This window comes from Schistosoma haematobium, chromosome 1 (assembly GCF_000699445.3).
Source record: "Schistosoma haematobium chromosome 1, whole genome shotgun sequence".
NCBI classification, from domain to species: Eukaryota; Metazoa; Platyhelminthes; class Trematoda; order Strigeidida; family Schistosomatidae; genus Schistosoma; species Schistosoma haematobium.
This window is the reverse complement of record NC_067196.1, coordinates 34,129,365-34,151,344: the sequence shown is the minus strand read 5'-3', so window position 1 is coordinate 34,151,344 and position 21,980 is coordinate 34,129,365. Positions and strand designations below refer to the sequence as shown.

General features: G+C 38.9%; 2 protein-coding genes across 2 annotated transcripts in view; one reads left to right on the top strand and one right to left on the bottom strand.

The window, feature by feature from the left end:
* The first annotated feature begins 1,567 nt into the window (after positions 1-1,567).
* VANGL1 (Vang-like protein 1) lies at positions 1,568-20,123 on the top strand. The gene is made up of 4 exons (XM_051216569.1): positions 1,568-1,804; positions 11,734-13,205; positions 14,930-15,326; positions 17,551-20,123. The coding sequence occupies exons 2-4, from the start codon at positions 11,754-11,756 to the stop codon at positions 18,120-18,122; spliced, it is 2,421 nt and encodes an 806-aa protein (XP_051073805.1). The 5' UTR covers positions 1,568-1,804; positions 11,734-11,753; the 3' UTR covers positions 18,123-20,123.
* ARHGEF16 (Rho guanine nucleotide exchange factor 16) overlaps positions 19,987-21,980 on the bottom strand; it is a 32,679-nt gene continuing 30,685 nt past the window's right edge. The window contains exon 12 of the mRNA XM_051216551.1: positions 19,987-21,381. Within this exon, the coding sequence (XP_051073804.1) occupies positions 21,149-21,381 (233 nt within the window). The 3' untranslated portion in view covers positions 19,987-21,148. The remainder of the gene's footprint in view (positions 21,382-21,980) is intronic.

Here is a 21,980-nt window from a genome sequence, read left to right as displayed (position 1 = left end):
TCAACAATCAATCGATCACACAAGTTTGTTGTAACTGTAACTAGTAGGTAAAGCATTGTTCAGACACAGTTTGTTTCATTCGGAATTATATGTATCCATTTGGCATCACTATTATGCTTTTACGTCCTTATTAAGTCAGTTACTTAGACGGGTTAGCTCAAGTATAATATATGAGATCAGTTGAAGATTTGTATTTCATCCTCGTCATTGTTTGTGAAGTTAATTCAAAGGCCTATAGTATACTAGAAAACCACAGTGGACATGGTTTATCATCTCATTTATTTTAACCAGGTCAGAAAAACCCGGGTTCAATACTTCTCAGGCTGTGAAATGATCTTGTGGGGTTCCCCAGGGTATACTATTAGAATCACTTGTTTTCTTGACCTACACAAGTGATCTTCCACAGCAGATATTATCGGATTTATTAATTTTTGCCGACGATGTGAAACTCTAGAGGAAATTATGCAACCAAAAGGATATACTGGCACTTCGGGAGGATCTGACTCGACTTCAAAGTTGGGGAGATAACAACTGACTTACCCTTAACACTTCAAAGTGTAGAGTAGTCCGTCTGAGGCATGTTGCAAACTACAACTGCAACATAGGTAACCATCTCTAGAGGTGTCGTAAGTTGGAAATGATCTAGGAGTGTTGGTACTTTATGATGTTAATTCTTACGCTCACTGCGGCAAAAATGCCTTCCGAGCAAATCTTGCACTGGTAACGCTCGACGGAAAAACTTTTCACCTGATTTTCAACAGTTTTACTCCTCTCCGCTTAGAGTACGGGAACATAGTATTTCCTCCCTCACTCTAAAAGGATAAAGATACTCTGGGACGTGTCCAACGGTGATCTACGAAGTCAGTTCGGGGACTCAACTTCAAGTCTTATGAAGAGCACAGCCAATCACTGAACCTTTACGCAGGCGTCTTAATGGTGACCTTCAAATGACTGCTACTAGATATGGAAACACGTAAAGCGAAAGCTTCTTTTATTCTGTTCAGAACCATTTGAACAATTTGACTCTTGGAAGATCAGTCTTCAGTCAGTCTTCAGTCTTCAGTAATAAGGATAGTAGGTTGGTGAACCTGTATTAATCCTGACACATTGATTTCCAGTGAAGGTCCAGCTTCTTCTTGAAAGTATTCACTGGTGGGGCTGATACCACTTGTTCAGGTAAGGCGTTCCAATCATTGACTACTCGATGAGAAAAACGGGACCCCACTTTAAGTTTATTAGACCGTGGTTTATGAACCTTCTTGCTATGACCTCGGAGATTATTAGTGCTAGAGGGAGCGAAAAGATAAGACATATTAACACCCAAGTCCCAATTAAAGATACGAAATGCCAGTATAAGGTCACCTCGTGTCCTACGATACGACAAGGGGAAAAGATTTAGGCGTTTTAAACGCTCATCGTAATGGGGTCTAGAAAGACCCTTCACTAATTTCGTTCCCACACGCTGGACACGCTCAAGGGAGTTAGTATCCTTCACCAGACACGGGCTAGCTGCTTGGATACAGTACTGTAAATGTGGTCTTACATATATGGGACATAAAATTCGAATTGTTTCCTCGTCAAAAGATTTGAACGCTCGGCGAAGTGACCATACTACCTGAATGTGTATTTACACTTTCATCAGATTCGTTTGGCTCCCTATCCTCACTAAAAAACCATGATTTGAAATCTGAATTGATGCTTGAACCTGAAGTGTAGGATTGGTTGGCAATATTCAGATATTGGATATTGAGGATATCTCCTCGAAGGTCATACTACGCGGGAGAGTACTTTCGATTGCAAGGCGGTAAGCACTAATGGGTTCTTGTTTATGGTTGATGTCGTCTTTTAAATATTGATATTAAAAATCAACGAATAGGTTATCTTCATGTTGAAGTAGATAATTCTATCTGTGTTTGTAGGAGACTGGACCATAATATTATTGTTTGTAAGTGGACTTTCTCATAATCTACATGTGGTGTCCTTTCGTTGGAACTGGTCCTCAAACTCGTAGAAGAATCCCCTTTCGTTAGCATGAAGATAAATGACATGTTAGGTTTTCATTCGAAAATTTCATCGGATTATAAGTCCTAGCAATGTAAAGGAGTAGTTGACGTCTCACAGATCAATTCCTCCCGGTTTCAAATACTGTTAATCTCACCTATCGGAAATTTGGCGTAATTCTGTCTGTTAGTGCATAATGTTTGTCAGCAAAAGGAAGCTCACGATACCATTTCTTGTTAACTTGCACATACTGAGTATAGCTTAGGTTCACACTGGATGACCTATGTTTACAATCTATAAGCCAGTTGGGACAATCGGCTACATATTTGCTCGAAAATCAGCTGGTTACAGTATTGGTGTCATTTTGACTATCTAAACAACAAGTGACCCCTTAGTGTTGATCTAAACAAAAGCTTATTACAGGGCATTACATGTAAGAATTGTATTTGGAATGGTCTTAGCGATTGGAGTTTAGATAATTGCAGAATGTCTATACCATTATCTTTCCCAACTATACTTACTAAAGTCTTCAGCCACGTTAACTTTGCAGTTTTGCCAGTTCTGTAGGTTAATGGGTGGCAAAATCCACATGGTTGTCGTAAGTAAAAGTTTCCCTACCTCTGGAAAGAATGAGTGGTCATTGTAAAGGGGGTAAAGCTGGTCTCTAATGCTCTGTTGTTCGTACACCTCGTTTTCCACGTAAGGGCAATTATACTGTACGGTTTAGTGCTCGTACTTTAGTCTATCTGGCTGTTCCGTAGTAATTGGCTGCGGAAGTTTCGAAATAAGTGACTCATCACATATCCTTTGTAGTCCATGTAAGGTGTATTATTAGCCGGACATCTATTCACAGATAAGAGTCGCGTGGGTGGCCAATAGGACAGGTCGGATAACGGTGACCGTCTCCTGTAACTTCGCTCAGACCGCAAACTGTTTCTGGTCAGCAACAACTTGCGGCACAGTTAACACTAATATGTTACTCGGGGTCCGCCTGCAATTCAAGACTAGGATTAAATTGATCATATCTCGATCAGCTACTTTTAGCACGGTTGTGCACACGACTTCAGATCTTTTTGTTGTATCTATTCGGATTCTAAACATGATTCGGTTTGTGCCAAGTTTGTTTTACGTTTCTGTGGTCAGCTAATGTCTCGATCCAAAAGAATTGATGGAACCAAATTGGCTGTAGCTTCCGTTACCACTAAATAGCATATTGGGTTAGATTCAAGACTAGTAACCAGTCCTCCGCAATGTGTAGATGAATGCTAGATGCATTTGGATGACACCATGAAAACGGCGAGTCACATCTCTTGTGTTTTAGCAGACGTACCACTTATGAGCACGAAGTTTTTACAGGTTCTTTACAGCTCCCTCAAGCATGTCAGTTTGCCCCGACGAATCAAAGTTTGATGATACTTACGTAAAGAAATATCATGAAGTCTGCATAAAGACTGAGGAACCTGGTGGCCAAAGTGCGGTATCGAATTGGAACCAGCTGCTACATCTGATAGTTGCCGAAAGTTGTTTCAACTCATCTGAAGCACTCGCAACTGGAAGCCCGGTATGAGTAGAACAATTTTTGAAGTTGACGGAGCGCCACTTGCCAACATCCAGAGACGTCTAGGACAGTGGGCAGTTTTTAAGTGGCATTTCAGCTGGCCTGTTACTCCAGCGATGTCGGTTGATTTAACCCGTGACGACTAACCTACCCTACGAGGCAGGAGTTCGCAAGCACCTCCTAACTCTCGGAGCGTTACATGTCGTTAGACTAAGACGACCTACTCCCAGTTCTTTCTAACGATGGTGATCTTCTGGTCAGGAGGTTGAATACATTTTTGGGAAGCTTTGGGAAATAGGGTTTGTTTCAACATCTTGGAATGAGGCGATCGTTGTAATGCCCTGGTATGGTCGAGAGTGGGGTGGGCCCTCCCTCCCTCTCGAAGTGCTCTCACGCGACCACGCGTATACAGCCTCTGCCAGGGAAGTCCTACTCACTGCCTTCTCTTGGAGGGGGTGTTGTTTACGAAAATGAGAGGACGAAAGGCCAATGTCCGGCGCTTTAACCGGATTCCAAATCAATAGTGCACATGGGCTCCAGTATCCTGCGGGAACAAATGGCGTATGAACCAATCGTTGGTCACCGGCTATCATGAGAATGCATCTCCTCACAATGCTCCACTGCCTTGTGGTTTAGACCTTTAGGTCAAAGGCTCGGGATGTGGCCCCCTAAGATAACCACCTGCTTCGGTTTGGGCACTCGGGCAGTATCACAGCCCACATACACACAAATATGGTGTGGCGCATATATATTTGATGGCCTCTTGTACCAATATTTATGTGTTGAAATATATAAATAAATAAATATGAGACAACTATCTCGGGTTAAGTCTACTTCCTGTTGCGTCAAAACGATTGGGTTCCGCCATACTTCTCAGATTGTTAAAAGCCCATGAAAGACTAATTCGCGGGGAGCGGGGTGGTTTTCCTTTTGGTCATAAATGCATTAATCATCAGTCAGTCAGTCAGCTACAACCTAGGGCCAAACGCATGTGTGCATCGATCCAAGTTGCCACATCTCATTAGCACAAGATAAACACCGAGTTCATGGTAGTTACTTCAATAGTAGCAATAAATAAAAGGTTCTGTATAATACAGGAAGAAAGAATTAGTTCGTAGAAATAAATGTATAAAGCGCTTTTAATCTCATGGTTTAAGGGAAGACAGAGAGTGTATACACCTACGCCATTTTGATCGATTTTGAGCCATCCACTGATCATATCAACCGTCCACTAAATATTATAACACCACAATACTTATTACAGGTTAACAACCTTTGTTTTTCTTGATATCAAGGTCGCCGATTCGTTATACATGACTGTGGTCTGTGATTGTTTGTTACAGAGGTTTATCAACATCTTAAAGGCTGTTCACAAACACCTTAGGCAGAGTAAGGGTATACAACCACATCCATTGTTTTATTTCAGTAGTGGAGTTTAGCAGTTATCCAACCCCACCATTACTCTTTAACTTTGCTATAGATGACGTTCTGAAAACAGCTCTAATGGAAGTAGGTAGTGGTGTGGATCTGTTACCTGGATCTAAATTGTTTTTATTTCGAGTACGGTGAAAATATTGTCTAAGTGCGCAATGATACTTAATCCATGCAATCCACATTTAATCAGTTAGCAATGGGTGTCCGTCGGTATGGTATGTTCTTTGAATCTTCCAGGTACAGGATGCTAAGTGCACGAACTGATAGGAACCTACGCCTGCTTACTCTTGGTAGGAAGAAGTTGGAAGTAGTCGCACAGTTTGTGTATCTGGGTCACTGTGTAAGTGCAGGTGGTGAAAGCCAGAACGGCTCATACCCATAGGAGCATCTTTAGTGCTGTCGTGATGTTAGCTTGTCTCCTAAGGATTGTTGACATTCAGAAATGACACCATGTTAGTAATATGGTAGTTCGGTAACGTGTATCCGGGCACTGACAAGAATTCAGTAGTTGTCACCATCCTGAAACATCGGCTTCGGTGGCCTGGATATAATTTACGAATGCCATCCCAGCGACTTTATCGTACATTATATACCCATATTGGGACTGCTTAGAAAAAGCGGTTGTCAGTTTGTGACATGGTCCCATGGTATTAAGGGAATTTGAACAGGACTAACATGTCAGTTCTTCACGACTCACTGGTTCGGGGGTTACAGAAATATTACAATGCAGTGGCTTAATACGTTATATATGGTTTATAAGAGAAATCAGTGGGGGTCCTTCTGTAACCGCCTTCTAACTTCTTCATATAAGTGGGCACAGAGACGATAATGCAATTGGTGTCACCATTTCGAAACACCGACTTCGGTGGCTTGGACATGTTCTACGAATGTCGTCCCAGGGAATTCCACGTCGTGCATTATTTGCCGACGCTGGGACTGGTTAGAAAAAGCGGAGGGGTGGTCAGTGTATGACATGGTGTCGTGGTATGAAAGAAATCTGCAAAGGGCTGGTTTGTGTTGGTCCTTCACGACTCCCTGGCCGGGGTCCTAGAGATGGTGCAACACTGTGGCTAGAGACGTTATCAGATAGGGCTCAGAATAGAAGCCAATGGCGATCCTGCTGTAATCTCCTTTTACTTTCTTCATAAAAAGTGGTTGTTTCTTCTTTAACTCAAAGATTTCTTCTGATTGTACCTTTCCGTTTCCCCCATTATTATTATTACACTACCTTACACTAATCTGTTCGTTATTGTTCTTTTTTTTAATGCTCCTTACCTTCTTTTTTCCCTTCGAATTCTCATTGTTTTGCGTGGCGCATATATATTTGGTGCCCCCTTGAACCAATATTTATGCATTCAAATAAATAAATAAATAAGAGAGGAACTTCCCAAACCGGGAAAAGTGATCGAACGCGTCGACAACTTCACTTATCTTGGAAGTCTGATCAGCCCAAATTGGTTGGTGTCTGACGAAATCTGTGCACGGATTCAAGAAGCTCGTTTGGCTTTTGCCAACTCACCTCATCTATGGCGAAGGCGAGATATCTGTCTATCAATTAAGGGACGGGTATACTGCTCAGCAGTTCGTTCTATTTTACTTTAAGACTGCAAAATGTGGTCATTAGGAGAAGTTACTCGTAAGTTACTAGTATTTGACCACAGGTGCCTTAGAAATATTGCTGGCATCTGCTGGGATCACCGAGTAAGTATTAGTGAGGTTAGACGCAGGGTACTAGGGAATAATGGTAAACCAATTAATTAAGTTGTAAATCTTCATCGACTGAGATGGTTAAGCTACGTGATACGTATGCCTGAACACTGATTACCATGACACTCAATGCTGACTAGTGTTGGGGATGGTTGGAAGTAAGTTAGGGGTGGCTAAACCAAAACGTAGCATCAGTCCATTAGGTCACTAACTACTGGTCTGAGCCATGTTGTTAAATACAGACTACTTGGTTGGGGTCCGTTCGACTATCGTAACGAGTGGTTGGAGATTCTGGGCAACCTGTCTCAGAATCGATCACAATATGTGCATGGTCCTACGTTGTAGCTGACTAGCTGAACTTACTCTATCACTTCGTAATCTTGTTTGTGATGGATACTTATTCTAGTGCCCGTTTGTACAAATATTTGTGTCGAAATAAATAAATAAGATGGATTTCATCTTCTGAATCCCTGGTGTAGTCTCTCCCATTGATTTCGGTAATTCCTTTTGGATTATATACTGCACGTCTAACTTCCTACCATAGTTGACATTCTCAGCTCTGGTGATTTGTTGCTTGTTGTGCCATTATCGGGTATGGCAACCTAGGCCAATAGATATTCCTACCTAGTTCTACATTAGTTATGATTGTCTGGCATTTGTTTCTTATGAGTCAAAAGCCGAAGACTAGTATATGTGACTTCTTGCTGTTTCTTACCACATAAGATTAGTTACTATTTTTTGCTCGTTTTTACCGTAATTTATTGAGTGTCACAGCATAGGAGCGGAGTTGAAACTTTATGTACAATTCTTCTACGATTGGAATTATGTCTAAAGTTACGCACAGTTATGCTCAGTAATCTACTGTACTAAAGTTGGAGCACTTGTACTTAAGTAAATGATTCTTTAAAAACTGAACAACACTTTCAAAGAACATTAAGGAATACTGGAAATAGCGATTTCGTTGTTTCCAATTCAGTCATTTTTCCATATAGTAGCGATCACAACCACGTGACAGGTTTACTCCTGAGATTTTTAAGGATGGTGGTCCAGTATTAGCAATGAAATTAACCGAGGTCTTAGGTAGAATTTGGGAACTGGACGTAATCCCATCTGACTGGTCTCAATCACTGATTGTGCCAGTCTATAAGAAAGGACAAAAGTCCTCTTGTGACAATCACAGAGGAATCAGTTTGACTAATATAGTGTCTAAAATATTAGCTTCAATAATACTTCGACGCCTAATCAAAGCTCGTGAAGAGCAGATTAGAGAAAACCAGGCCGGTTTTCGACCTGGACGTGGTTGTATAGATCAGATATTCACACTATGTCAGGTTCTAGAACACAGACACACATTCAGACGCCCCACAATGGTAGTATTTCTCGACCTTAAGGCAGCATTCGACTCTGTTGATCGTAAGGTTCTATGGCAGTGTTTGTCACTGAAAGGAGTACCAAAGAAGTACATTAACCTTATAAAGGCTCTCTACTCGAACACAACTGGTAGAGTAAGAGCTTATGGCGAACTGTCATCAGAATTGATTACCTCAAGTGGTGTTCGTCAGGGCTGTCCACTCTCCCCATTCTTGTTCAACTTTGTGGTCGACGTACTTTTAGAGATAACACTCACTTCATCTACATTTCCAGGGGTTGAACTTCTACCAGGAGGTTCACTTGTTGACTTAGAATATACCGATGACATCGTTCTATTTGGTGAAGACGCTGACAAAATGCAGAGTCTTCTGACCACTCTAAGCAACAATGCAAGCATGTTCGGGATGCGATTCTCTCCCTCGAAATGCAAAATGTTGCTTCAGGATTGGGTTACATCGACACCCAAACTAGTGATAGGGAGTGAAGTAGTTGAGTGTGTCGACCGCTTCACTTTCTGGGAAGTCTCATCAGCCCTTGTGGTTTGGTTTGTGACGAAATCTCAGCACGGATACAGAAGGCTCGACTAGCTTTTGCCAACTTGCGTCATTTATGGCGTAAGCGAGATATCCGTCTATCAACCAAAGGACGTGTTTACTGCGCAGCAGTTCGTTCCGTCCTACTTTACGGCAGTGAAACATGGCCGGTAAGAGTAGAGGATATTCGTAGGTTACTAGTATTCGATCATAGGTGTCTTCGAAGCATTGCTCGTATATCATGGGACCATCGAGTAGGTAACACAATTGTTAGGAAACGGGTACTAGGTAAGGATGGCAAATCAATTGATGAAGTAGTGAAACTTCATCAGTTGAGATGGCTGGGACACGTGTTACGTATGCCCAACGACCGACTACCTCGACGTGCTATGTTCAGTGTTATAGGAGTAGGTTGGATGAAAGCTAAGGGCGGCCAGACCAAAACATGGCACAAATTCATGAAGTCACTGACAAGTGAACTGAGTCATGTTGGTAGATGTAGACTACCTGGTTGGGGACCGCGAGATGATAGCAACCGATGGTTAGAGACCCTGAATGACATGGCTGAAAATAGTTTGCAATGGCGCAGGTGAATCCACTCTCTGTGTTCTCCCAAATTCTAATCTTCTGAATTCTTCATGTCCCTTTTTTTCCTCTTTCCAAATTTATTTCACTGTATTATACTCTTTAAATAACATCTCCAAACCCTAATCTTCCCGATTACTGCTTATACTCTTGTTACCTCTACCACTACGGGATTTGAATCGACAAGTGCATCTCTGTGCTAATGTGGTGTGGCAACTCGAACTGATGTACGTACGTACGAAGTTCTACGTTGTTACTGACTGACTGACTGACTGACTGATCACAACCACGTATGTCGTGCAATAAGTTTTTAGAGTTGTATTTGTACAGAGATTGTACCACTTGACTCAGACCTAGTAGATTACATGAATACCTTTAAGACATTCCGAAAACCACTGGAATGCATCATGGCAACACTATACAATATGAGAACCAGTTGTGAATTCTACTCATATAACCCAGAAACTGCTTCATATAATTCAGTGTTCATGTATTGGTCCCAATTTAAACTGGACCAGATCTTTAAATTTAGTTGAAGTTGTCCTTCGTAGTTTTTATTCTAGTAAGCTATGTTTTTGTCCATTTTGCAGAACTGTAACATAAAAGTAAATTAAAAGATATGGATGAATTACATATTATGTAGGATATTTTCCTTTCATATTTTGGATACTATTCATTATAGTTCATAAGTCCCATTTGAAATTCCTTGCTCACTGGTGCAGCCCAAAGTTTACAGGCACCCTTTCTCTTCTATCTTTCATGGGACTTACTGTTTGTTAAGTCAGTTACACTAAGAAAACAACGCCCATCACTATTCCCTGTGAGGGGCACGTCAGGAAATGAGGGGGTTAAAGTTACCTTACTCTTACGGAAAGGACGTTGGCGAACTGGTCTTTTGAACATAATGTGAAGTTAGGAATAGGGTACTGAGTAAAGGCGCACATCGATTGATAAAGTTGAAAATCATCGACTGAAGTAGTTAGGATGTGTTACCTATACCCGGTCACTGCCTATCTCAACAGTCGATGTTTGCTGGTATAGGAGTAAATTAGAAAAAAAGCTAGGAGTGACCGAACCAAAACATGACAGCAGCTGTTGACTGAGTGACTGGTTGGGGGTCCGCGAAAAACACGATCGGTCGATATTGTTCATAATAGTTCACAACAGCACAGGTAGATTCCTCTGGATGTTGAGTACCAGTATTTCATACACTTCCACTGTCTTCATGAACCATAAACTCAATGGTTAGTCTTTCTCATTATCATTACTGCTGCATTATTTCGGTCTCTTTTGCTTTCTGTCTTGTTATTTTCATCTCGTGCTGTGGTATGGTAGCTTAGGCTGACTCATATATCTATTCCGGTCTCTACGTTGATAATGACTGAATGACTAAAAGTGACAATCTAGAAGTGTTTGAAATAGGTTTCTCACATGATATAAAGTGTTAGACTACCTAGTTCAACTTTCAGGAGTAAAATAATTGGTTATGTTGATTACTCCATTCTGATGTCCCAGTTCTGTTGGGTTAATGACTAGCACGATTTTGATCATCATACATAAGCCTCGTTTGCTTCTTTTTAGCTTTATTTATTTAAACACAAACATTTGTACAAGGTGGCGCCAAGTATATATGTGCCTCATCAATCATTTGGTTTATGTGATACTGCCCGGGCGCTCAAACCAAAGCAGGTGGTTTTTTAAGGGGCAACACCTCGAACCTTTGACCTGAAGGTCTAATCCACAAGGCGGTGGAGCAACATTACAAGACGCGGTCACATGGTAGTCGATGGCCAACAAATGGTTCATACACCATGCCGTGTGAAGGCAGTGAGTAGGACTTCCTTGACAGTGATTGTATACGCGTGGCCATGTGAGAGCATTTCGAGAGGGGGAGCTGACTCTCCCTACTCTTGGCCGTTTCAAGGCATTCAGGGGGTTCAAACAAGTTGTCTGATTTCTTCTAAAGTGGTGGGTAGTGCCGAGCATCTCGTTGTTTCTTTTCTCTAAGATATTTCTGATAGAAGATATGAGTGTGTTACAGGTCTTTAATCGTAGGTGCTGGAGAATCCCCGGCTTACTAAGTATTGATGTTTGGTGTTGATTACTAGGTCGGGTTGTTGACCTGGTGGATGAGATATTTCTAAATAGAATAGTAGGGATGTGTCCATTTACTATGTATTTTGGAAGATTAAGCTTTGGTATCTGTCTATTAAGCCACTATGTGAATCATTTGAGTATGTCAAAACTTCCTGGTTCAGACCTGGAAGTCGGTCTTATTTAACATTTAGTTTTTCACTTGCTTCGCTGTTTTTGTCTTAACCCGTTGATGTCAGTATTATGTCCTGTTTTATCTCTCCATGTTCAAGACCACGTTACATATTAATTTTGGGAAGACAAGATAATATTTTCTTTAGGTGAAAGTTGCGGTTGATTTCTGGCGTTTTACCAAGCTTTCCCATTTTAAAACCAATTATTATAATAAAATGCTTTTCTAAATTCTTTATACCAAAATAAATTTATCGATTATTCATTGTTGTTTCTTAGATCCATCTAAATGGTGATATATGGATGGAGAAAGTGTGCGCAGTGGACGAAGTGAAAAAAGTGACCGTTCTCGTCGGTCAAAACGCATTCAGCGGACGAGTAATGTCACCTCCACTCAACCCGCGTGTATGTTCCAAGGACAAGTAAAGAGTGTGTTAGCTTCTCATAATCAACCACTAGCTATTGGCCAGAGCATGCAAAATGTGGATACAGTTGTCCGTCAATCTCAATGCAATTTAATGCCAATTGTCCCACAGCCTCATATGAGCATGTTTCCGCAGCAACCAATAGGAATGCAACAGCCTAATTCTCATCCTTATACATTAGAAACATGGATTCCCCCTTTAATGCCGATGAACCCCAATTTCTCCTCTTGTTCTCAGCCAAGCATGTACATCCCTAACGCTCAGAGTTGGACCGATCAATCTGTACAGCAGGTATATGCCCAACAAATAATTCATCCGTCTATGCCTTCTCCATTCACCCGACCCCCAATTTGTGCAGGAGCACAATCAAATCAACTTCAGTCACAACAACAGCAGGTCGGTTCTTTCATACCTCCTGGACAACAGCATCCTTTAGCACATACTGCTGCATCCCATGTTTCGCCTTCCCAGATACCTTCTCAACCATCATCACAAGTTCCAGAACCATACCGGTCTGAGCGTTTTGACCCACAACTTACGAACCAAGATGAAAATGCTTGGGTTGAAGAGGCTACTGCTGTCACTGGCGCTACAAGTGAGACTGGACTCAGTGGTGACAATTTCTCACGATTTGGAGCACGTTACGGCCTAGCAACCTCACTAGGTATACATGCCAATGGTGGTACCGGCTGTAATATTAGCGGTGCTGCAGCTGCTTTAATACGATCCGAAGCGGATGAAATAAAAATATTCAAATGCTCACATACATTAAGTTTTGCCATTTCTGCATTTCTGGCAATTGGTTCATTACTGTCTCCAGTTCTAATGCTTTTACTCCCACTTTTTCCGTTTTGGATTGGATGGTCGACCGAAGGGTGTGAACCAACTTGTGAAGGACATCTCATCAGTATATGTGTAAAACTTGTACTTCTCGCTATCGCGCTGTGGTTTTTAAGTTCCCCTTGTCGACCATTTTGTGGCAGTGCTACTGCCATACTTCCACGTATCCGTCTTTGTCGAACTCTTTTTCTTTGTCTTGTGTTAGTTGTTCTGTTTGCATTTTGGTTGTTTTATACTGTTCGTGTTATACAGCCAAAGGAATCTGATTATCTTTCCATAGTAGTTTTTGCCGGCAGTTTGACAGATACTTTACTCTTTTTACATTATGCCGTTATCGCCCTTATGGAACTACGTAGAATCCGATTTCAGTACGTCATACACATTGTACGTTCTCCAGATGGAATGTCAAGAACTTTAAAGTGTGGAGAGATGTCGTTGCAGCGGGCGGCCATAGAAGTTTTGCAGTTCTACATGGTAGAATTCACAGTATGTCTTCATTTTATCATTTCCAGGTCTTTATCAGTATTTCTTGTTTCATATGATTTTAATGATGCCTATAAGTTACTCCTGACATTCTGAAGAAGTTACAAAAAACAAAAATTTACGAAAAATATAAATGGTGTCGATAATCGATGGTTCGTAGTTAACTATCTTCAACTACCATCGGTCATAAATTTTATAAATTCTGAAAAATAAGTAACAGTGTGATTTCTTTAGTGTTTAAGATAAAACATATTCACTGGTTTCCAAGGCCATACTCATTAATAGTTAGTGGGTCGAGGTCGGTAAAATAAACTCAACATGTAAAGGAAAGACTAAACCAAAGGAGTAAACTTATTCGACTAACAAGGAGTTTATGGACCTTCACTGAAAACGATTTTAAGCAATGTCATTCAAATTCTCTAACCATTAGTTACGATAATCACACGAACCCCAACTAGGTAGTCTGCACATATTACAATGGCTAAGTTCAACTGTCAGTGATCTCATGGACTGATGCCATGTTTTGGTATACCCGCCTCTAGCTTTCTTCTACCCTATTTCTACGCTAGATAACATCGCCCGTCAAGGTAGGCAATGGTTGGGCATACATTCTACATGTCCCAACTACCTCAATTAATGAGGATTTACTACCTCATACATCGATTTTCCATCTTTACCGAATACTCTATCCCTAACCCAATCATTACTCATTCGGTGGTTCCAAAATATACGAACAATGCTTCGAATATGTATATGATCGAATACTATTAACCTGTAAATATCCCTTATCCTTAAAGGCCATGTTTCACACCCAAAAATAGAACGGAATGAACTAGTGAGCAGTAAACTTGGATATCTGTCCAACGCCACAAGTGACGTAAGTTGGCAAAAGCCAATCGAGTTTTCTGAATTCATGCTGAGTTTGCGCCAGACACTAGGTCATCAGGACTGACAGCTGAGATAATTTTGTTGGGAAGAAAATATTTGCTGTTCACTTTACATATGTAGTAATAAAACATAGACTGTTGTCCGTACTGATTACTTAGTATTTCGACTAAATCAGAAATATATTTGACGAGACTATAATTTATTTATTTATTTATTTGAACACATAAATATTGGTACAAGGGGGCACCAGATATATATGCGCCATACAAAACAATGAGGATGGGAAGTGAAAAAGAAAAAAAGAACAATAACGATCATAGATTAGTGTATGGTAGTGTACTATTAATAATAATAATAATGGGGGAAACGGAAAGGTACAACCAGAAGAATTCTTTAAGTTAAGGAAGAAACAACCACTTTTTATGAAGAAAGTAAAAGGTTACAGCAGGACGAACTAATCAGGTATGAGATAACAGGTCTCGGGTTTTGGCGCGAAATTCACCCATCCATTTGGCTAAATAGAGTTTTGGTATTATAGCTGTCAGCTCGTGGTGAAAACTAAATCTAATTCCTAATCCTAACCATCAACTGTAAATCATAGTTCTAATTCCTCACGTCGGTTTATAACCCTCATTTGGTCCTAGTTATCACGTGAAAACTCTCAAGGTCACTTTAGCGTCGCTAAAAGGTTGTCCATAAATTACAGTCTCACCTAAAAATCCATCATTAGTGCATATATCGCACCAAATATGCTTACAGCTTTAGATGTATCTTCTACATATCACGTTATTACTTTAAGCGCAATGAAACCTCATTTTATTAAAAATGTGTATTTACAGGCTTACAACCCAAATCAAAACTCATCTTTCAACAGCGGGGGTGGAGGTAAACGTAATCGTCGCGGTGGTTCTGCTTCTGGTAGTGGGAATGGCGGTGGGTCCAAGTATAAATTTTACGATGTAGATAGTGGTGGGGCTGGTCTAGGTAAATCAGAAAATGGTGTTACGTATACTGTTGAGCAGTCTGGTGCTATTACTGCCCCTAGTGCTTCAGTTCGTTTGTATGAGGAAATTGAGTTGGAAAAAAGGATACGTAAACGGCGCATGAGACTACTTTTGGCAGTTGAGGAGGCTTTTACTCATGTTAAGCGCCTTGCTGCTGAAAACTGCAATAATGAGGGGACTGTTGGTGTTGTTGAGTGTGATCAAACCTTGGTACCTTTCAAAAACAATCGAAGTAAGTTTTCTGCATTTCTTCCCATCATTTGTGCTACTTCTATGTGTTTGGGAGGCTATTAAAAACGAAATATATCTAGATACCTTTGAATTGTAGGCAGTGTTTTGGTTATTGTATCACTTGATTTAGTGTACCTGAAAAAGTGCATAGGTCCTGTAAAATAACTGCTATTATTTTGACTCCTTTATTTTTCTCTTGTTCTGCTGATGCTGAGTAGAGGAAAATACCACCTTCTCATATTTGTGTTAAGTCCTAAGCTTTTTACGACTGAGTTTTCTTATATATTATCATTGCGGAAACATCATTGCACAGCTGAGCGAAGTAAGTTTCTGTTTTATGAGTTTCAGGAATTGTCTAACTTATTCCCTAACTTAATGTTTGATGCCGATTGAATTAAGGTCAGTTTAAAAAAACCTGAACGAGGTTGTAACGTTAGTACGTGAAATAACTGTTGGTCTGAATCGTATATTGAAGTATAAAGTAACCAAAATTCTCGCGAATTTCGGAGTAAATACGGTATTCTATTCGCTTATTTCACCCACTCCGCCCATATTTTTTCCAACATCCATTTCTATTGTCTGTCTTCTGGTGTTACTAGTTATAACAGGTTTGATAGATAGTCGTTTGTGCTAAGTTCAACATTGTGTCGTCCTACCTGGTATAAAGAGTTACTTTATCTTAATGGTCACATTGCATACCTTTTTTATTATAGCGGGAAATATTTATGGTTGTTCATGTCGTCTTTTGACAAACATGTTTCTTTAGCTAAAAGTTCAGTAAACTGATTTATTTCATTCTGTTTTACATAATTTGATCAGTTATTCTGGTAAAATTAATAAGAACACTATCTTCAGAATCTATGAATTTTATCTAATGGTGATAAGTCACACACCTAGAACATAGGCATACTTATCAGTGTCCGACAATGGTGGTCTTTCTTGACAAAAAAAGCAGCATTTGACTCGGTAGACCACGAGATTCTGTGGCGGTGTCTGTCATTGAAAGGCGTACCTCGGAAGTACATAAACCTTGTGAAAGCTCTTTACTCGAACACTACAAGTCGAGTCAGAGCTTATGGCGAACTGTCATCTGCTTTTGCAAATTTAAGTGGTGTCCATCAAGGCTGTCCACTTTCTATATTTTTGTTTAACTTCATCATACATCTACTGATGGAAATAACGCTCTCATAGACTAAATTCTCGGGCATTAGTCTCCTTCCAGGGGACCCACTTATCGACTTAGAATACACAAATGACATAGTCATGTTTGGTGAAGACGCTGATAAAATGCAGTCTTTTGATAGAACTGAGCAACAATGCCAGAATGTTTGGGGTGCGCTTCTCCCCTTCTAAATGAAAGTTGTTGCTTCAGGAATAATCTACGTCAACACCCGAATTAAGGATTGGGAGTGAAGTAGTCGAACGCGTCGACAACTTCACTTATCTTGGAAGTCTGATCAGCCCAAATTGGTTGGTGTCTGACGAATTCTGTGCACGGATTCAAGAAGCTCGTTTGGCTTTTGCCAACTCACCTCACCTATGGCGAAGACGAGATATCTGTCTATCAATTAAGGGACGAGTATACTGCTCAGCAGTTCGTTCTATTTTACTTTATGACTGCAAAATGTGGTCATCATTAGGAGAAGTTACTCGTAAGTTACTAGTATTTGACCACAGGTGCCTTAGGAATATTGCTGGCATCTGCTGGGATCACCGAGTAAGTATTAGTGAGGTTAGACACAGGGTACTAGGGAATAATGGTAAAACAATTGATTAAGTTGTAAATCTTCATCGACTGAGATGGTTCAGCTACGTGATACGTATGCCTGAACACTGATTACCATGACACTCAATTCTGACTAGTGTTGGGGATGGTTGGAAGTAAGTTAGGGGTGGCCAAACCAAAACGTGGCATCAGTCCATTAGGTCACTAACTACTGGTCTGAGCCATGTTGTTAAATACAGACTCTGGGCAACCTGTCTCAGAATCGATCGCAATGGTGTTGGTGTATGCACTCTTTGTCTCTGAAGTATTGTTAACATGGTAATCAATCTTTATACCTAGACCTTTCATTTGCCTGAAAGCATTTCATTTGTTACAGTTCATGTGTTGCATTTATCAGCCTTTACAAATCGCGCAAATTAGTTTGTATAACATCGTTTGTTACAATTATTTTTATGTTATTATTTCTTAGTACTACATTGCGTTTATAATTTGATTATAGGTAATGGGAGGATGTCAAAGCTTACTTGCTCTCCAGGAAAATCTTTGGATCCGTACGAAGCAGCACAAGCTGTTTTCCCAACTCTCATCAGGCCGTTACAAAAGTATATGCGTGTTACACGTCAACAAGCTCGTCACCCTGTGGATATGGTAATTGATCATCTTGCTCTTTGTTTAGCTTATGGCCTGTCACCTCACGCTTTCTTGGAAAGATTTAATCCTTCGGCTGCTACACCACAACAAGACGCAGCCGCAGCTGCAGCAGCCATTGCAACAGTGAAGAGAGCCAAGTATCAACAGAATATCAAGCAAGTTAACACTTCAGACAATCTAGATCCATATCCTCTACTTCCTAAATTAGTGCATCCAGGCGGACAGCAGGTATGGAGTATTGTGGCTGATCGGGCTCTGTCTCGTAGTTTAGCGGATGGTGCCATATTTCAGCTTCGTCGTGGAAATGAGCTGTCGTTGCTTTGTACTGTTAGACGCCTGCCGCTTATCTATCTTATCGAAGAAATATTAGAACCCTTGGAAGCAGGTAGATTTGTCTTACGAACTGATAATGCAGTATGACTTTCTAATGGACTTCTACAATGTTCAGGGAATGTGATCTCATCCATCTCATTTGCTTTTTTAACCCAATTTCGGTTTGCATTTCTAAATATGCACCGGTATTGACCAATATGCTGATTACATTGCTCGATCCAGTTTTATCCATTCGTCAATTTTTGCATTTATATGAAGTTCAGAATTCGTTTGCTTTTCACACAAGTTATTGTTTTTGGTCAGTCTAACATTATTGTTTGTATTGCATTTGATTTTTTTGTTTTTGCTTTGTGTTTTATGGAGCTGCTTTATGTACGTTCATCTTTTGAAGTTTACAGGTGCTTTTATTTATTTTCGATGATTAACTACTAGTCATTATAATAATTGTTATGAATCGGTTTAAAAATCGTTGTCACAAGTTATTATTAACAACAGTAATTTTGCTGTGCTGTTAATTTTCTTTTTCTTGCATTTCAAGCTTCCACTTGTCATTTCCTAAGGAATCATGTATTAAGTTTACTTCTAGCTTTATTATAATTACTATTCCCGTGTACCGGTTTAATCGATGTTATTACCGGTTAATGTCAATAATCTTGTTTCTTCAGTGGATTTCGATCTTTTGCTCATCGAGTTTTTATAAAATGTAGCTGAGTATAAATGATTTAGAGTTAATATTCTTTAAGATATTTACTTGAATCGCGCTTAAGGTGTCTATAGTATTCCAGTTTTTATGACTTAACATTGAAGGCGTAATGTATGCACAAACGTACATAGAACATGGATATAGATACCTATGGATAATAAGGATTATGTCATCCTCGTCAAAAATAATGTAGAAATTATTGTTTCTGATTAGCTTTTACATATTTAATACTTGTTGTAGAACATACTAAGTAAATACTCCAAGGAGTAGAGTGAGTCGACAGTATGTCTCACCGGTTACTTTGAACTTATTCATCATTCTGTGAATGCTGAAAATGCCACTAGAGATAATTTATGTAATCCCACCGTAAACGATACACATATTCGAATTATCGCGTAGATAAATTCAATAATTCGATCTCCATTTACGGTAGTAGTTATCTGATGTATTGAACAAAACAGAAGTAACCAAATTAGGTCCTCAATAACACTCTGAAATGACTTGAAGGGCAAATTAATATGATTGGCTAGGAAATTAATTGATTTTCTAAGGGGTAGTAATGTATCTAAATAAATGAGTGTTTATGCATTTTATTCAGTAGCCCAGTAGGCTTTTTCTTACGCTCTTGTCTTCTCGCTCAAGTAGTCAGTTCTGGCGATTAGCGCGAAGACACCGCCCATCATAACGTTGTTCGTAAGATTAATATGCAAACATTTTTAGTTCGATTCAAATGCAATTTCTTTCTAACTAGGATACAAAGTACTTGATTCAGATATATAGATTCATTAAAATCGGAGCTTATGGAAACAATAAAAGACAAACATCATAGTTTAAGATTCTCGTCACATCCCATGTGTAGAGAATATGTGTGTAGTGCTTTACATCTTAGAGCTTGTTTATATGTATGCATACGAAAAACTACGCACTGCTGTAAAAGGAGCGTTTTCTTAATCCAATCTGTTGTGAGAACTGGAATTTGATGATGATACACATTTATAGTAAAGGCATGCAATCTGACTATAAGATTTTAAACTGAATTTAAATGTTTGGTTGTTGTAAGGAACGTGTTACATCTTCGTAAATGAGTTTCAAACCTGGTGCTGCTTTGGAAATAACTAAAAGTAGCTATATGAATAACTCAGTTTCCTTTGTTTGTGGTTTTGTTCTGAACAATTTCAAATTAATTTACAGTTGGCCGTATAATTTTAATGAGAATAAACTAGTAAATACACAGAACAATCAAAATTATATTATAGGAATATATTTATAAGGAAAAACGTAGTTCAGTCATTATTGGTCATTAAAAGTATCAAAAGCTAGGTATCTGTCACGGTTTATGACTGAAACCTTAATTGACTGGCAGATATTAACTGTTTCATTGTCTTCTATGCTTGTTGTTTGATTTAAACATCAGTTTACTAGTGTACGCGCTTATCCGTATATGGATTTGCATAATTTCTTAAGTGTCATGAGAATAAAAGTAATCAATTCCATCGCGTACATAGAAAGTGTTAAGCTTTTCAAGTAAGAATAGATTCTAACTTAGTATTATAGAGGTAAAATAGACCTGATAAGTGTTTATACAGTAACAGTCAATTTGTTAACATGGCGTGAGGCTTGTTTATCATATACGCGTACGAATAAAGTTTAGTCACGTAATATGAAATGATGTTAGAAATAAAGGTATGAGAACATCCAACTGATAAATGAACAAATATCACAAAGACCTGCATATGGTCACGGTGATTGTAAACGTTGAAGCTGTTTGTTTTGTAAACAAACACTTGTAAACCTTTTATTACTTACTATCCTGGTTGTAAATACTTATTTATTACTTACTATCCAAATTATTATAGGATTATAAATATTTTCATATCGTTATTTTTAAGAATTCTGAACAAATAGTAGTTACTCGTAAAAAGAATTACTATAATTCATCAATAAGATTAGTGTGAGGGGATTCTCGGTTACTAGTAAAACAGTTTCAGTGACCTATCAAAATCGTAAAGTTTAAAAACTGAAAGTTTGTACATAATTAAAGTCCGATTTCTGATAATGGATTTGATTCAGTTGGAATATTTTGAAAAAGTTCCACATTTAAATATTTAAAATTAACAGAAATTTTACAAGTTTAAAGATGGTCATATTTGTTATACTCTTTGAGTGCTGTATTCATTAAGAAGTAAATGGTGAACAGCGATTGTTATTTGTTATTGTTTATTTAAAAATAAAAAGCAAGTAAGATTATGATTTTCCTAGGATTATTGCTAGGCAACACTTTGTCTAGTATTCCATCTTGGTCATTCAGTATGAGAAAAGAAAGGTTTTGAAAAGAGAGAAAAGAGTAAAATAAAAACATAATTTCGTTTACTAGCTATGTAGTTCATCATCGTTCTTTATATATGTTGTATTATCTTGGTTTAATTTTTCCTAAGTCTCGATTACTATTTTGAATATCTTTCATTTTAGGAAAACCATCAAATGTTTCACGGCTTTTTCTCACGCTGTAGGCTGCTTTAGCTTCTTCCATAAGCATAAAATTTTTCATATTTTCACGTTTCATTGATGAGTCTTTGACTTCAGTACAAATATGACTTGGAAACCATCCACGTCTACCGTCAGGTAATGCTCCTTTGAGCCAGCCTATAAGGGATTTAAAAAACGGTGTAATGATTAGTTTTATGTTATTCTTGTTCTCTTCTGAAGACATCAGATAAATAAATTTAACATGTACTTTTAAGCATCACTATTCCTGTAAAATAAAAATATTTTGAGCTATTTTGAAAAGCGATTTCTTTTTGATACTACTTTTTGCATAAAGTTATAATATTTAACACATATTCTTTTAGAGAAAATTATTGACTAAGATTTAATGATCCTTGCAGCAACTTTAATGCTAAATGTGTATCGATCTCTTACACCATTAATATTTTTGGGATTGTGGCTAGCAGTGGAATATTGAATGCATGTCCCTTCCTATCTGTAATTTTTTTAGCTGGACATAACAGGGCTATTTAAACCGAGACTAGAACTCAGTGTAAATCAATTCCAAGTCATATGCGTTCTGCACTAAATCACTGAGTCCAGTTAACCACCAGCAACAAGATAATACAAACTCTTACTAGTGTCCTATATTATTATATAAATAATTACAATAAAATATTTTCCCCTCTAATTCAGTAATGAGTTTACCCATTTATAAGATTAATTTCGGTTACAGTTTTTATAGGAGGTGCTGAATT